This window comes from Scylla paramamosain, chromosome 42 (genome assembly GCF_035594125.1).
Source record: "Scylla paramamosain isolate STU-SP2022 chromosome 42, ASM3559412v1, whole genome shotgun sequence".
NCBI classification, from domain to species: domain Eukaryota; kingdom Metazoa; phylum Arthropoda; class Malacostraca; order Decapoda; family Portunidae; genus Scylla; species Scylla paramamosain.
In genome coordinates this window covers 5,505,001-5,522,500 of record NC_087192.1, presented here as the reverse complement: position 1 = coordinate 5,522,500, position 17,500 = coordinate 5,505,001, and the positions used below count along the sequence as shown (strand labels likewise).

Here is a 17,500-nt window from a genome sequence, read left to right as displayed (position 1 = left end):
AGAGAGAGAGAGAGAGAGAGTAAGGAAATTGCACCGCATATTTTATTTTCCCCTTTTATTCTAATGTGAGAGTTAATTAGCAAAAGAAATGAAACACCTGACTGTAACATCGTCCCTTGCTTGTGGAGAAAAATTGAGACGAAAAATATACTCGCACGTAAAATTTAACTAAGGCAGAGACATTTTCGTATCACTTAGCTGCCCACAAAAAAAGTAAATAAACAAGTAAATAAATAGATAAACAAATAAATAAAATATACAAGGCTCTTCCTACTGTCCTTTATTACACTTTCTCCTCCCACGCTGCATATATTTCCTTTCTTTTATCACCTTTTTCCTTCTCCTCCTCTCATCTTTCCAACGACTCCGTAATACACTTGAAAAAAACACGGTACTTGTCTTTCATATCCCTCAACTGCTAGCTATATTAAATAACTTCACAAAAAAGCTCTTCATTTTTTCCCAGTGCCCTTTATTACACTCTCTTCTCCTGCGATGCATTTATCTCCTTTCTTTTATCACTTTTTTTCGTTTCTTCCTCTCGCATTTCCCAGGGAGTCAGCTACAAACTTGAACAAAATGCTATACACACCTTTGCTATAACGTTCTTTACTGTAGTGCATGTGTTTACCTTCCACCTTCCCTGGACAGAATTGAAAAAAAAAAACGTATATTTCTTTCCTATCTATCATAGACTACTACAATGGATATATTTACTTTATATAATCCTCTCCTTCCTTCCTCCTTCCTTGGACACAATTGAAAAAAACACGGTACATGTGACTCTTATCTTTAACTTCAGTACTCTGCATGTGTTTCCCTTATATTACCGAGTTTTACTTAAAATACAACTAAGAAAATAAAAGACACGTTATAAGTCTTCCCTATCTATCATTTTTTCTTTACTACAATGCATGTGTTCATCTACCTTATACTTCACCCTTCTTCCTTTTCCCCTCCCCTGTACAGAGCGGCGCTGGCGGGACGTTGACGGTATGTGGGTCTGACGGAGTGACTTACGCCTCTGAGTGTGAGGTTCGCTACCAGGCGTGTGTGCAGCAGGCGGACATCGTGGTGGTGGGCTTTGGTTCCTGCGCTGGTGAGTACTGACGCTTGCTGCTTCCCTATTGTATTGTATTGTGTCTCTCTTCCTTCTTACCCTTTGTATAGTTAATGTCAATAATCAACAAGAGCCAAGTGTCTTTCCGCATTGACTTAACACGCTTAGTCTTTTTTCCCTCAGTCTGAAGTCCTTTAATTTGCCAGAATCGTGTTTTATTACTAGATTGTTTACTGGTTGTGGGAGTTTTAAGAGTCGACCAACAGTGAAAGTGCAAAAGGTGACTAGACTTGTGACCACCACTGCACGTATCACGGTCTTTGGTGCCTCGGCTTTATCATCGCTCCTGCTCTTGCCCGTCCTTCCTTCCTCCTTTCTATTGTGCGCCTGGATCCTCTATTTCTCATCCATCTCTTGTTCTTTGTGCCTTTGTCCGAAGTATGTCATTACCCTTCTTCCTCCTCCTCCTTCCCCTCCTGTGCCTCTCCCATGGCTTGTGCTCCTGCGTCATTCACTCCTTATTGCGCTCTCTCTCTCTCTCTCTCTCTCTCTCTCTCTCTCTCTCTCTCTCTCTCTCTCTCTCTCTCTCTCTCTCTCTCTCTCTCTCTCCTACTCGTTCCTTGCCAATAATACGAACTTCTCCCATTTCTTCTTTTACTCCTAACCCTGTTTTCATCTCTCCTCCTCCTCCTCCTCCTCCTCCTCCTCCTCTTTCTCCACATACCTACAACTCTCTTTCCTGCTCCTCTTATCTTCAGCTCTCTTTCCTGTACTGTAACTGAACCCTTCTCCTCGTCTTCCTTTCTTCATTTCTTCCTTCACAGTACGCTCTCCATCCTCTCTCTCTCTCTCTCTCTCTCTCTCTCTCTCTCTCTCTCTCTCTCTCTCTCTCTCTCTCTCTCTCTCTCTCTCTCTCTCTCTCTCTCTCTCTTTTGTGCCGTTCCCGAAGTTCCTTGTGTGTAGCCAGACTTTTGGTGGCCGCTGCTGGAGGTGGTGCTGCCTTCTATCGGCGTTTGTTCCGGGTCAACATTGGAGTAAACTTTATCGTGCTTCATCCCGACGCTCGCGAAGCAGAGTGGAAAGATTCGAGGAGGCGTGGGTGGGTGGAAGATTGAGTCGTGAAGTGGGAGAGGCTGCATCAAGAAACGTTCGGGTGGTGAATGAAAGAAGGGATGGAGGGATTGTGTTAGTGTAGGGTGTGTGTGTGAGGGGTGAAGCGTAGAGGATGCAGGAGGGATGAGGGGTGAAGTGGCATTTGCTAGATCAGGAATAGGTGGTGAATGGAAGGGGAGATATCAGTGCAAAATGAGGTATGTGGTCTGAGGAATGAATGTAGAATGAGTTGTGGCTGTGTGGTGCAGAATGAAGCATAGTTGATGGCAGGGACTGGATCAGGGACGGGTGGTGAATCAAGGAAAGAATGAAGGGAGGGCGTTAATGCAGGATGAGTTGTGGAGAGCTGTGATGGTTGTAGGGACGGATGAAGCATGGGTAGTGGTAGGGATGCTAAGGAAGGTAGAGCTCTGGAGAAGGAGGAAAGACACCCTTCTACATTATGTTAGGGATAGTGAAACATGGATAGAATTACAAGGAAGTCAGGTGTGAAGTATGAAACATGGGTGATGGCGGGGATGTTGGGAGAGACAGAGCTCTTTGGAGAGAAGCAGACATACTTCTACGGACCTGCATTATGTTAAGGATAGTTAAGCAGGAATAGTGAAGCCAAAGCGAAGAAATTTATAGACAGTTTGTAAGAGGCATGTAAATATAAGAAAGATGGATAATGAGACTGAGTGGGAGGGAAAAAAGTTACGTAAGACGGTTGATTGATTAAATGGTAAATAGAAAAGAGAGGGAAGATAGTGGAGATGGACCAAAAGAGTGAGTGGGAGGAAAACAAGTTATATAAGATAGTTAATTGATTGAATGAAGCTGCAAGTAGAGAATTACTGAACCAAACGTGATGTGGGCGGAGGAAGAGCGTGGACCTCGATAAAGGGAAAGGAGTTTACAGAGAAGTGATTACATGAGAACGGAAAAGAGCGGATTCCAAGAGACGTTAATTCATAACAAAGGTAACTATTGAACGGCCTGCAACCAACAGATCAGAAGAGAATAGAGAGTGAACATGATAGAATAAGCTGAATAGAGTAGAGGGTTATAGAGAGAGGGAGAGAGAGATCAGCTGACAGGAAAGAGCACTGAAATTCAAACCACACTAACAATGTATAAGATGGAGTCAATAGGATACAACAGAGCGTTATAGAAGCAGAACAGTTGAAAGGGAAGACCAGTAAGACTCAAATCTCGCGAGTAATGAATTGAACAGAATCAACAGGAAAGAGCAGAGGGCAATGGAGAGCCAACATTTGATAGGGAAGAACAGTAAAATCAAAACCACAAACAATGCAGAGAATAGTCAATAGACCAGGTGAAAGGAAGGAGAAGGAAGATTCAAACCACACGAATAATGAACAGAAATAAAATAACAGGATAAAAAACAGGGCAAAGGAAAGGAAACAAGTGAGAACAATACGCAAACAATGAAAAAGATGCATAATAGAGAGTTATAGGAACGCAACAAATGGCAGGGAAGAGCAGCAAGACCCAAGCCATGCCACCACTTCCCGCAGAGTCATGGACAGACGCCCCCGTGCGCCGCTCCACCGCTGAGGATGGCTGGTCCACGGATGACTGGGCGTGGCCTGGACGCGGCCTGACGGAGCACCATGGCCTCGCCACCCGCAGACACGTTGACACCGCCCACTCCACCCGCGCCCACTCCGCCAGCGCTGCCCACTCCATCAACTCCATCATCGACACGCCTGGCCAAGTGGTGACGCCCAAGACGGAGATCGACTCAGAGGAGGATGGCAGGCACCCCCCGCCGCCTCCACCCTCCAAGCTGCCCTATGACGTCCCTTCCTTCTCTGGCAACTCTTACATACAGGTGAGCACGCTGGCCACCACTGTTTGTATTACCTGCTGCCTGGTCCCTTGTGTCACTCTTGTACTCACGTTCCTTTACCGTCATGAATAGATGTAGTAAGAAAATGCAGTACTAATAATTGTCTTTACTACTACTACTACTACTACTACTACTACTACTACTACTACTACTACGTCGTTGCTATTAATCTTTTTACCGATAACGACGCCAACCTTTGAAATTCATATTTAATACCAGTACCAGTAACTCCTTTCATTCTCTCTCTCTCTCTCTCTCTCTCTCTCTCTCTCTCTCTCTCTCTCTCTCTCTCTCTCTCTCTCTCTCTCTCTCTCTCTCTCTCTCTCTCTCTCTCTCTCTCTCTCTCTCACCTGCAGATGATGACGTGGTCTGTGCCGACGAAGGTGAAACTGGAGGTGGAGTTTTCGGCCCACGAGGCGGACGGTGTGTTGGCGTACGTGCAGCAGAACCTCGGAGGCAACGGTGACTTCCTGGCTCTTGTCCTCAACCGTGGGTACGGCCTCACTTCTCGGTTCCTGCATGCGTTCACTTACCTTTTCACCGCCAGACAATTTTCCCCCTATAATCAATGTTTTTTTTTTTTTTTTAGACATTTAAGTTCATACTGCAGTCTCTTTTATGTAAGAGGTGCTGTGACCAAAGGGAACAGGAAATAATGGAAAAGGGTTCTCTAAAGATTCTTACATAATTCAATAGTTTTAAAATTGAGAAGATGAACATCCTTTCTCTGTCTCTCTCTCTCTCTCTCTCCTCTCTCTCTCTCTCTCTCTCTCTCTCTCTCTCTCTCTCTCTCTCTCTCTCTCTCTCTCTCTCTTTTCCTTGCGTCCATGTAATCCATTTTTACAGGCCTCTGAAGGTTAGTAAATGACGTCCATAGTAATCAAGGGGGTCTATATGTACTCCATTATTTGTCTTCCTCCCTTATCTCCCATCTCATTTTATTTATAATCTCTTAATTCTCTCCGTAATGGATGCGTTTATTTGTGATTTTATGGTTTATTTATATTTTTTCTTGTTTGTTTGGTGCTTTTATCTTTTTTATTATTTTTTCTCTGTTTACCGTAGTTCATCCATCTCTCATATTTTCTTCTCTATTGGCTTTTTTTTTTCCGCTTCCATCTAAAACGTTTTATTTGTTGTCATTCCTGATTAATTCGTTCTTCGCTTTCCTCTCTTCGTCAGTTTAGGTTGACAGCAGTTTTACTTCAAATTCTCATCCTTCCTAACCTCTCTCCGATTTACTGTTCTTCGTGTTAATTCTCCGGCAGGGCACAACCTTAATCTAGAGAGAGAAGCACCCACTTAGCCTGCTGATGTCCTCTCGTTAGCTGTTTACTTTTACACAGGAGATATTACGTGGGCTGAAAGGGTGAAATTATTAAGGATGGAAATGCTTCTGAAATGCCACTTCATAACGTCAAGAGTGGGAGGAATTTCAAGGGCACAGTAAAGATCCTGAGTTCCAGTTTAGATCGTAGGTGAAGAGATAGAAGTGGAAGTCAGATTCTACAGGGTTTTTTAATTATAAGAAAAATGTTTGTCTAGTTATTATTCTCTTCTATATAAGAGTTGAACACGGATGATGTGGAGGAATAAGCTGCAAGTTTTATCGAGTGGAAGTGTAGGATTTGATATGAGATGAGCAGATGGTTAGTTCAAAAGAGCTGATAGTAAGTTGAAAAAGAACAAGTACTGAGTTTCAAAAGAGCAGGTATCAGATTCAGAAAAGGGCAAGAAGATAAAATTAATAGGTATCAAATAAAAAAGGGACAAGAAAAAAAAAAAACAGGTATCAGATTCAAATAAGGACAGGAAAATAAAAAAAAATAGGTATCAAATTAAAAAAAAAAAAAAGGTAAGAAGATAAGAAAAAAACAGATACTGAAATTTAAAAGAGCAGGTAATAAGTTTTAAAGAGTAGGTAGTGACTTCAAAAAAGAGCAAATGGTAAATTTTAAAAGAATCACGTATAATATTAAAAACGACCATGGAGAAAGTTCAAAAGAGCAAGTAATTAATTAAAAAAGAGCATGTAAGAAGTTATAAAAAAAAAAAAAACAGTAAATTAAAAAAAGAGCAGATACTAATTTCAAAAGAGAAGACACTACATTCCAAATAGTAATAGTAGTCGTAATAGTAGTTGTATTTCGAAAAGAGCAGGTAATACATAAGACCACACCACAGCAAATAGCAGTAGTTAGAACTTAAGAGGTACTGGAAAATGGAATACACAACAAGAAAATAAATAAAGTAAGTATGATCCTAATTTTCTCTCTCTCTCTCTCTCTCTCTCTCTCTCTCTCTCTCTCTCTCTCTCTCTCTCTCTCTCTCTCTCTCTCTCTCTCTCTCTCTCTCTCTCTCTCTCTCTCTCAGGTACCTGGAAGCTCGCATTGACCTTGGGAACGGCCGCATAGTTCTTAAGTCGCCCAAACCTGTGGAGCTCTTCACGCGAACCCTGGTCAGCGTGAGCACCTATGGCACGTGAGTAAATTGGACTTGAGGTAGATGTAAGTTATTCAGTTTCCTTATATTTCAGTCATTCACTCATAGATTTCATGGATTTTTACGTATAATGTGAGTCATTCACTTGTAGATTTCAGTGTTTCATTTTTGGATTTGAGTGTTTTTCGTTTGTGAATTTCAGTCTTTTCCTTGTAGATTTCAGTTCTTTACGTTTACATTTCAGTCATTTACGTTTAAATTCCAGTCATCCACGTGTAGATTTCAGTCACTCACTTCTAGATATTAGGTAGAGAAGTACGTTTCCTTTCATGTACAGGAGAGGCAGACCGCGAGTAAAAACTGTCAGCACAAAAATGGCCCACTTACTGTATGTAGCACTGGCAGAAGCTTCAGAAAAAAAAGACCTGCTAATTGTTTCTCTCTCCGGCAAAAACAGCTTTAGGAAAAGAAAAGGTGTGTCAATTGTTTCTACCGCATAAAAAAAAAAGAAAAAGGAATGCTTGTTGTTTCTATCATGGACAAAAGCACCTTTAGAAAAAAAAAAAATCCGCTTATTGTCTTTACTACTAGCAAAGGCTTCGGGGAAAAAAAAAAACTGGCAATTATAGATACCAATTGCAAAAAGAAAAAGACCAAATAGTTTCTACCACGGACAAAAGCAGATTTAGAAAAAAACGTTCGCTAATTTTCTCTACTACAAGCAAAACCTTCAGAAAAAATATACTTTCATTGTCTCTCCCAAAAAGAAAGAAAAAGAATCTGAAAGTAAAACTTTACACAGGAACGAAACTACTTAACATAAACTTAGAAATTAAAAAAAACCAACAAAATAAGCAAAATAAAAGAACTGCAAAGAGAGAGTCAATTCAGGAACAGAAGAACTTAACGTAATCTGACAATATTAAGATATGAATATTGGGGAAGGAAATCGAAGGTGAGCAGACAGGAAGAGACGCATTGAGGTATTTGCCAGTTAAGCCGAGCACGGGAAGTAAACACCAGTGGCTTCAATACCCTGAGGGACCCCGCGATTTCTATTGGTCTGGAGTTACGAGGCGCGATGAGTGAGAGGGAGTGAGGGAGGGAGGAGAGAAGGTGAGTGAAGGAGGAAGGGAGGATGCAAGGCGAGGGAAAGGAGGGAGGGAGGAAGGGAGGGAGAGGGGTAGGGAGGAGAGAAATGGCTAGGAAAGGGTGAAAGTCGATCATATTAACTCTCTCTCTCTCTCTCTCTCTCTCTCTCTCTCTCGGGCGGCAGTAACACGTTTCGAACCATTTCACTTCCTCGAGTCCAAAGCTTCGCCCTTGTGTTTCGCTCAGATGTGGATGGATGGGAGAGAGAGAGAGAGAGAGAGAGAGAGAGAGAGCACATCCATGTCAATAACACTTCAACTACTCAGGCGACCTTAAGTTGCTTCAAAGGATAGCTTGTTTGACCCTATCTGGAGATCGATCTTGACTCCTTGGCTATCAGTGCTCTCTCTCTCTCTCTCTCTCTCTCTCTCTCTCTCTCTCTCTCTCTCTCTCTCTCTCTCTCTCTCTCTCTCTCTCTCGATAAATAGATGATGAAAAATATACATTCTTCATCGGAGTTCTATGTTATATGATTATTTATTGAGCAAACCAAATATTGTGGATGTTGTGTTGTCCTGTATTTACTGGTTATATTTGTGTAATGATATACTCTTCTTTTTTATATTGTTATTTGGTGTTATTTTTATTATTATTATTATTATTATTATTATTATTATTATTATTATTATTATTGTTTAGTTTCTGTTGTAGGAGTATTTAGCTTTTTTTTATTTTTCTCCTTCCTTTACCTGCATGACTACAGCTTTCAAAGACTGCGGTGATGATCTGTCGAGCTCTCATGAATGTTCTTTTCAGTGGTGATGCAAATCCTTGTTGAACTGTCACTAGAATCATGAAAACACTCGTGAAAACCTCCAGTAAGTTTAAAATTACGATCTTAAGTGTCACGAGGAGACTTCAGACGAGCTTTTTTGCGGATTCCTTTTATGTATGAATTTATTTTAATCACGCTCTCTGTATAACATCACCACGTAACGAACAATGACACTGATAGGAACTGATCGGGAGTTGATCTGATGAATGCTTTCCATCGGACTGAACAGGCGAAGTCATATATCCAGGAACAGAGGAGCGCGGCGCCATCCATCAGCCGCCAGGTGTCCCGCTAAACGCTCACCCGGCCGAGCTTCACCGCCAGGCAGCCACACGAGTCACGCACGCTCGCTGCACGCCGCCAAACGTTTCCCTTGCTGAACGTTTATTAGGTTTTTGTTTCATATTTTGTTTTAATACTCACAGCTATTCAGCAATCCTGGGCTGGTCGCGGCAGAGTGGATTACACACCACAGAGATAAATGAGCACACGCATTCCATAGCGGCTGGAATCCCACGAGTCCAGTACAGCAGTGACATGCGGCGAGTGGTGTGCAGCGGCCGCCTAGCACTGCTCCGGGCTGGCAGAGAAATGTGATGAGCAGCGTGTGATGAATGTAGTGGGAGGAGGCAGGCAGGTGCACCCGCGGCTCAGGTGACTTCTGGGAATCACATAATGCAGCAAAATGATGTTTACAGAGGGAATATTGCACGTGAGCCAGCCAGCGTTACATTTGTCTTTTCGCCGGCAGTATCTAACACGCGCCAGCAAGTTTTCACAGCCTCTGCATATGCGAGTATTTATGTATGCATTTATGTACGTATGCATGTATCTGTGTATTCATGTATGCAAGCAGGAAGTAGCAGTGTCACTAAACTGGAAAAACATGTCAGGTCAGATTTTTTTTCGTCAATCCCTCCTCTCTTGATTTTTTTTTTTTCGCTCGAGTCAAGTCTTTAAAAAAAAAGACTTTACAGTTAACAATAAGAATATATTACAGTTTCTGAGACACGAGGAAATGAATGCCTTATCCGCGGTGAGAGGTCTCTTTGTTTCATTACGGCCTCACCAAGATAAAAGATGTGGCAATGGGGAACAACATCATCCCCGAGTGATAGTCTGACGGCATCGCGCCAGAGCATTATTCGTCATTAGATGTTCTCAGTGATGGGGATGTGTGTCAATTAGCTCTGTAGTCAACACTGTAGGTTGTTGTTTAGGGGCAGAGAGAAAGGAAGAATAAGTTCATTTTGCCTCTTCTAGACTACTAAATCATTGAAGTGACTGTATGTAGTTCAAAACTACCTTTGAAATTATAGATAATTAGGACAAAATAGTCTGACATTGAAAGTGTTAAAAGTTTTGTGAAGCAATACGTGAAATAGTTGTTGCAAGCAACGTGACTGACTTGCCGCTGGTGGCGTGTGTGGGGAGAAACAAGATCATATTTATTAATTTGTAATTAGTAGAGGACTTAATTTATATGTACTAGTGGCTATGGGAATTTACCATTTCAGTACAAGAAAATTAAGTGCGGTAAGGTATTTAGTTTTGCAATGATATTTTCATCAATTAAAGCTAATGTCCAAAGTCGTTAGTCATCTTTGTTAGAAAACAATAGAAATTGACGTAGCAATGACTGAGTCACCTCGGCACCAAGCACTGCACTGTGAGTTCCGCGGCGCCACTGCTGCTGCGTGTATTTTGTTGGTGCCACGCGATCCATTCTGACTGAGAACAAAGGCATTGTGTCGCCTGTTTCGAACCCTGTGTTATTGTCTCTACATATGAAAAGGATGTCAGGACAGAGGTGAATTTTTGACGCAACCTGAGCTCAGACTTGATTGACTTTTGGTGTTGTGAATAAGTTTTCATGCTGCAGTGGAATTATCTGTCCGGTGAAGCTTTGATCGCGTGCCACGAGATGCGTCATGTCGCGTGTAGCAGCTTGTCACAATATACTGGCTTCCTCTCTCACCTGCTGCCCTTCTTCCTTCGCTACTCGGGCGCCATATGACTCCATTCTTGCGGCGCATTAATCCTCTCACTGCTAATATTTTTCTTCAATAATCAATTTTTTTTAGATAATTTGGAGAGCAGTACATTTGTCACAATACAAGACACATCTCTCTTTTGGCGCGCAGGTTAAAGGTGATGTGAAAATTGATATTTAGATGTACAATTAACTAGAACAAAGAAAGAAGGAAGGATGGTGAGAAAAAAATAAAAAATGTAAGAGTAGGAAAAGAAGAGAATAAGGTTTAAGTAACTCAGAAAAGAAAAAGAAAAAAAGAGAAATAGAATGAGTTGGATAGATGAACTGGTGCACGAATGTGTAGATGGGTGAATTCATAGACAGCAATAGACAGCATTCACCCTCAGCGGTCCAGATTTCCAGCGTAAGGATAAAGTTTAATGGGAAACCAAGCCCTCCCCCGATAGCAGCTTAACTCCGCAAAAGCCTGGAACGGAAACAACCTGATGCAGTAAAAGTGGCTGTAAAATAAATGTTCGTCCTTACGCAGACTGTTGAGTTGATCTGGGAAGGCAACGTGATATTGTAGAAGTGCTATAAAAATCACTGAATGTTATACGTGTGTGTTGTGTGCGTCAGCTGAAGGTTGAAAGTAGTGGGGAGGATCTTGGTGGTAAAAGAATAACAGCGATGCCAACATTTTCAGTAAGCTGCGATTTAAAAAAAAGTATAAACTAGCGAATCGTAAATATGTATAAAATTATAATTTTTCAGTAACATTATTTAGATTTATATTGTAATCATTCCTGGTAAACTTTTTTTTTATTTTTTTTTACTTTATTATTTTATTTTATTTTATTTTATTTTTTTTTTCTGCATCACATATATTAATGTTCCTTACAGCATTACAGAACACTAAACTCCTCTCAGTCACGTATTTCAGCCAGTGAACTTCAAGAAACAATTGTATCCATTTTGTCTGCAAGGAATCTGAGAATGCCAGCCACCTGAAGATATAACCGCATAGGCTCCACAGTAAGACATAACAAACAAACCTTACTTCCTGATCAATTAAAACTTCACTCACTTGACACCGTGGAAGTCTGTCAAGCATCGCAATATCTGTGTTTATGTAAATACTAAAGCGAAACAGAACAGCCATAAAGACTAATCTTGTTTCGAAGCCTTACCAACAAACCCTATGATACTCTACTAACGCCGAATTCTTAGGAAGCCTTTCGTCACACACACACACACACACACACACATGTATCGTGCAAAAGGAATATAAAATCAAATAATAAGGATCTCAAATGTTTAAAAAATTAATCATGCACTGAATCCCTTTGATGTTTTTTAGTTAGATGTGTGTGTGTGTGTGTGTGTGTGTGTGTGTGTGTGTCAGAGAGAGCCAGCGAATTAAGCATCTTCCTCATTATGTCCGATGAAAACTGAAGCGCAGTGAAACATGACACAGTAAGAACACACAGGCGTGGGCAGAGTTCCGATTACTTAGTGTCGCTCTTCGTCGAAAAGTGACGAAGATTATTAATGAGCTCCCTGTGCATATGCATCTATTTATACACACAGAGATGTATGAGTGTATTATGTATGCGTGTGTATACCACTTGGATCATACATGTTTATTTATTCATTTTTTCATTGTCGGCTATTTCTTTGGATACGGATATTCAGGTAATTAATTAGTGATCTAGTGGGCGTGGTAATACCCGAGTCTCCCAGGTGAGCGTGTGGACAGTCGCGAGGCGTGGGTGGAATATATAGGGGACTTTCACTGAGCGATGAATGAGCTCAGACTATAACACCTGTCGCTTTTGTTGTTGTCTTTCATGCTGCTGGTGCTTCTATTAGTACTGTTACTGCTACTACTACTACAACTACAACTACGACTACTACTACTTGTATATTTTTTAAGGGGTTTTCGGCTATTTTGCATGAGAAAATGCTGCAATTATTTTCAGGTTTTATGTGATTGCTGTGAAAACGTGACCAGACAGACAGACCGAGCCACGCATTGAGGACAAGACCAAGTGAACTTATCGATATAGCTGTAACAGTTCATTCTAATTGTGCTGTATTCTTTTCATATCACCATAAATGAAGAATAACTATAGATAATGTAAAGGCTTGCATTACGAACCGAAAACTGAGAGAAAAAAAAAATCAATCTACTACTGAAAGAATTCAATAAAGATTAGGCAAACAATTCAATACCTAAAGGTAAACAAGATGATCACAATAACTCACGAGGGAAGGAAGGAGGAAGTTGACAGCAATATTGGATTGTTTTCTCCTAATGAAGAGAAGAAGGGAGAGAGGAAGGACGGAAGGAGGGAAGACGAAGGGGAAACACAGAAGGAAGGAGAGAAATAGGAAGAGGACGGAGGGAGAGTTAGGAAGCGGAAGAGGTTAGCAGGGAAGGAAGCAGGGAAGAGGGAGAAAGATGAGAATAAGATGAGGGAAAGACAAGTAGCGGAAGAAGGAAGAAGAGCAGGAGTGGTTTGTCTTCTTGCTGGAGAGGTGTTTGATTGCCACTCACTTGACCTTCCTCGCGTGTGTGTGTGTGTGTGTGTGTGTGTGCAGAATAAAGGGAGAAATAGTAACGGTTGAAGACATACTAAAAGAATGGTAGAGAGAAGAGAAGGGAAATAGATAGTTTAAAGCAGACATACTAAGAGAATGGTGAAGAGAAGAGAAGAGAAATAGATAGTTTGAAGCAATAAATAATGGAAGCAAGGGGAGTTTCTGTAACTGCTTAACGTACACCAACTGCTTGCATGCATGCATACATACATACATACATACATACATACATACATAAATAATAAAGCCAAGAAATTTGAAAAAAAAATATATATATAGCTAAGAATTGCATAGTTATGTGTGTGTGTGTGTGTGTGTGTGTGTGTGTGTGTGTGTGTGTGTGTGTAATCCATCGTTAAATATTCAAGATCGGAAGGACGAAAATACACCACAAAGAAATCACTGATGGACAGAAGCAAAACAACGACAAAGCGAAGGCAGAGAGGCAGGGAGAGTTACGAAGGGAAGCGAACACTGCTGAAGAAAAAAATATGTTGCTGTTCAGATGAAAAGTTAATAGAAAGAAAAATAATAGAAAGAAAAATAATACTGAATGGGGAACAGACCGACACACACACACACACACACACACACACACACACACACACACACACACACACACACACACACACACACACACACACACACACACACACAGAGAGAGAGAGAGAGAGAGAGAGAGAGAGAGAACATTATTACCTTCCCTTCCTTTATTTTCGTATCCAACTCCATTTATGTCATTTTCCTTTTTTTTCCCCTCATCTTTTTCTCTCTTCCCTGAATTTGGTTCCTTATCTATTACCTTCTCTAATCAATCTCCTCCTCCTATTCTCTCTCCTCCTCCTCCTCCTCCTCCTTCCTCCTCCTCCCCTCCCCTCCTCCCCTCCTCTGCTCCTCCTCGTGTGTGTGCGTGTGTGTGTGTGTGTGTGTGTGTGTGTGTGTGTGTGTGTGTGTGCGCGCGTGCCTGCGAGCGTATATACTGAATCGCACTACAAAGGCCTGATATACAATATACTTATGTAGCTCGATATCATAATGGTATATAATGACTTACATGTTCCAGTAATAAGAGCGTCTACAAGAGTAATAAGTACAGATTAACCATAAGGACATGTATAGAAGGCAGGGAGGAAATGCATATAAGGGGGGAAGGAAGATAGAAGAGGGACTTAGCCTCAGTAATAGTACGCAACGCATTATGATGCATAGCGCGGAGTGGGAGAGATGCTGTCAGTCCTTTGGTGAATTAGCAGAGAGAGAGAGAGAGAGAGAGAGAGAGAGAGAGAGAGAGAGAGAGAGAGAGAATGTTGAGGGAGAGCGAGAATAATAATCTAGCACAGTGGGGGAGAGAGAGAGAAAAGAGAGAGAGAGAGAGAGAGAGAGAGAGAGAGAGAGGAGAGAGAGAAGAGAGAGAGAGAGAGAGAGAGAGAGAGAGAGAGGAAACTGCGTAACCTATGCAGCAAATAGGTTTCAAGGTCGAACCGCCGGAAAAACAACTGGCAATGACAACAACATTGCAGAAGAAAGGAAAAAGCGTAATTGAAATTGGAACTCTGATTGACTAAAGACACCGACTTTATCACACTTCCTTCGTCAGGCTGTTCCTCCTGACGAATAGGAGGAATCAAGTCATTATTGCCAATCCCTGCAGAGGAACTGGTGGTGTTTGACTGCTACAAAGGAACATCATCATCACCACCATCATCACCATCGTCATTAATCTCTGTGATTCTGGTTCAGGGTACAGACTTTTCCAACCTTCACTTATCTCTGCCAACTGCCTTTCTTTTCTTGGGACACCTTAGCCAGACCTCTTAAAGTATCTCTCCATCTTGTTTTTTGTCTCCTGCCCGCTTTTACCATCACCGGGTAGCCATTCTGTTAATATAGTCTATTTATTATCTGTTTGGAGTTAGACATGCGTCCTGCTCATGTCACAAAGGAATATGTCCATCTAAACCCCTATTTTCAGAGACACTTTTTCTCCGCTTCCCTCCAAAAACTCCACTAACCTCTCCCATACCTCTTTCCCTTAAGACTTTTCGTCGGTTTTCTCCCAAAACCTGCTTCTCTCCTTTACCCTCTTTTCCTGCCTTACTGCCCTCCCTCTCTTGCTGCTGTTCCAAGGTCTGAGTGCACCTCTTCCCCTGGCTTCCCATTCCTTCATCACAGGTCCTTTTTTTTCTCTCTCTTCTGAAAGGTCTGTTTTAAAACCCTAACTGCTTCTTTCCATTCTCATCCTCGTTAGCGCCGTAAGTCTTCTCTCAGCCACGATGTTCACGTGTTGTCTTTTTGCGGCTGAGAACTTGAGAGCAAAACAACAAACTAAAGGCAAAATACCTCAACTTAATCTCGCTTCAGAATGTGGGTGCGTTGTTTTTGCTAAAGCAAAGGAGTTGCCCTTCTCTCCGACTTTCTCATAACCACAAATTATTTTATGACCACAAGAAATAGATAACTAAATAAATATGACCAATTTATCCAGAAAATATTTTCAAGTGAAAATCTGTTGAAAACTGAAATCATGTTTTATTTCTATTCAATTAAAAACTATTAAAAACTTTGCTACAGCTATATTGCAGAGGTCTACTGTTAACACTAAGAGAACCTGATACTGGCTCAGTTCCGTTGCACTACAGTAAGAATCAGGCGCCTCCATCAATATAAAAGGTGTTCCACATTCATTCCTACTCGCGGGACAAAGCCCGTGGTGGTGTGGTGATCCCTCCGTGCCTTAGTCGGACACGGAGGGACGCCGCGGCCTTCGCCACGCCAGGACCATCCTCGTCTCGCCAATCTGAAAAACGACACATGATTCTTAGATCGTGATAGGCCGATGGAGGAAGAAGAGTAATGGCTACAAGGATTAGATTCACACACACATACAGATTACTCATCGCGGAAGGGTGGAATGGCGGCAGCGTCACTGTGGAGGAACGGCTCTGTGTCACGGAGGTTAGTGCTGAGCTGACTTTACCTGGGTATTACTGTCGCACCGTCCATTGCATGCCGGCCCGCGCTGATTGGTTCCCACTCCACCCCCTGCTTGTCCTGGATCCCTCGCGTCACACTTCCGACGGCCTGGCCTCACTAGTCACCGCGAAGGCGTCACTTGCTGCCTGTGTAGGGAATGGGTCTGTTATTATTATTGTTTTTATTGCATTTGATCGTTATTATTATTATTATTATTATTATTATTATTATTATTATTATTATTATTATTATTATCATTAGCATCATCATTAGTATTATAATTTGAAGGCAGCAACAGTAGCAGTAGTAGTAGTAGTAGTAGTAGTGGTGGTGGGTGGTGGTGGGGGTAATAGTAATAGTAATAGTAGTAGCAGTAGTATTCGTAATAGTATAAGAGCTAGCAGTAGCAGTAGTAGCAACGAAAGAAAATTAGAACGCGGACAAAGAAGAATAAAGGGAAATTAATGATGTTGGTTGTTACAGTAGCAGTGAAGGTAGTAATGATGGTGAAGGTAGTATTGATGGTGATTTTATTAACGTTGATGACAGTGGCAGTAGTACGAGTAAACAAGGGTAGTTAAAGAGATGCTAAAGGCGACAGTTCACTAAAGGGCCACAGGCAATGCAGAGGTGCGGCGCGGGTGTTGGCCAGGCAGCGCCCCGAGGCCTGTCCCCTTTAGCTCAGGTTAAAAACAACCCCCATGCTGCCTCTTACGCGGCATGTTTGCTGATGTCTGTGTGCCAAGGAAAGTGCTCGCGCCGGCATTAGTCCCGCCATATTAAAATTTAGAGGTACTTGTCACCCTCTCGCGCACACACACACACACACACACACACACACACACCACACACACACACACACACACACACACACACACACACAGAGAGATAAAGAGAGAGAGAGAGAGAGAGAATAGAGTAAAACGTTTCTACAGCACACAGTCTGTCACGAAAAAAATGGCAAAAGAATTTTTAAACATACAAAAATGTTTTCCGAAGTGAGACAAAAAACGACCAATTTATATATAAAAAAAAAAAATGACAAAAAAGAAATAACATGGAAAACCGAATTCAAGGCTGTGCCGAAAGCGAGACTGAACCTGAAGTGAATTGAACCGAGCGTGGCCCCCGAAAAATATATATATATTAAATCGACAACACACAGAATAAAACAAAGAGAAACAAGCGGCCAGTCAGTCAGTCGAGGCAAACTACGAAACTGTTGCAAAAGCGAAACGCCGTGTAACTTGCGGACCCTGGGTGACCGCCTCCACCTCCCGCACCCCCAGGGACGCGCTGCTGCAGGTGGGCGTGGGGGAGGCAGTGTCGGGGAGCTCCAAGGGCGTTCACCACAGCCTGGACATCAACGCGCCGCTGTACGTGGGCGGCGTGCCGAGCTCCACCTCTCGCGTAGTGGAGAACCTCGGCGTGACCAGAGGCCTCTTCGGCTGCGTCCACAGGCTGAAACTGGGCCAGCACGACCTCGACCTGGTGAGTGTGTGTGTGTGTGTGTGATACTTTTATTTTTTCTGGAAGCTGGTTTTTATGATG

At 42.1% G+C, this 17,500-nt stretch overlaps 1 protein-coding gene across 2 annotated transcripts in view; it reads left to right on the top strand.

Moving 5' to 3' along the window:
* The window catches only part of LOC135093228 (agrin-like), a 42,952-nt gene that overhangs the window by 20,527 nt on the left and 4,925 nt on the right, over positions 1–17,500 (top strand). For both annotated transcript variants that reach the window (XM_063992217.1, XM_063992215.1), the window contains 5 exons: positions 970–1,099; positions 3,694–4,010; positions 4,385–4,521; positions 6,402–6,509; positions 17,239–17,440. In XM_063992217.1, coding sequence (XP_063848287.1) covers positions 970–1,099; positions 3,694–4,010; positions 4,385–4,521; positions 6,402–6,509; positions 17,239–17,440 — 894 coding nt within the window. The remainder of the gene's footprint in view (positions 1–969; positions 1,100–3,693; positions 4,011–4,384; positions 4,522–6,401; positions 6,510–17,238; positions 17,441–17,500) is intronic.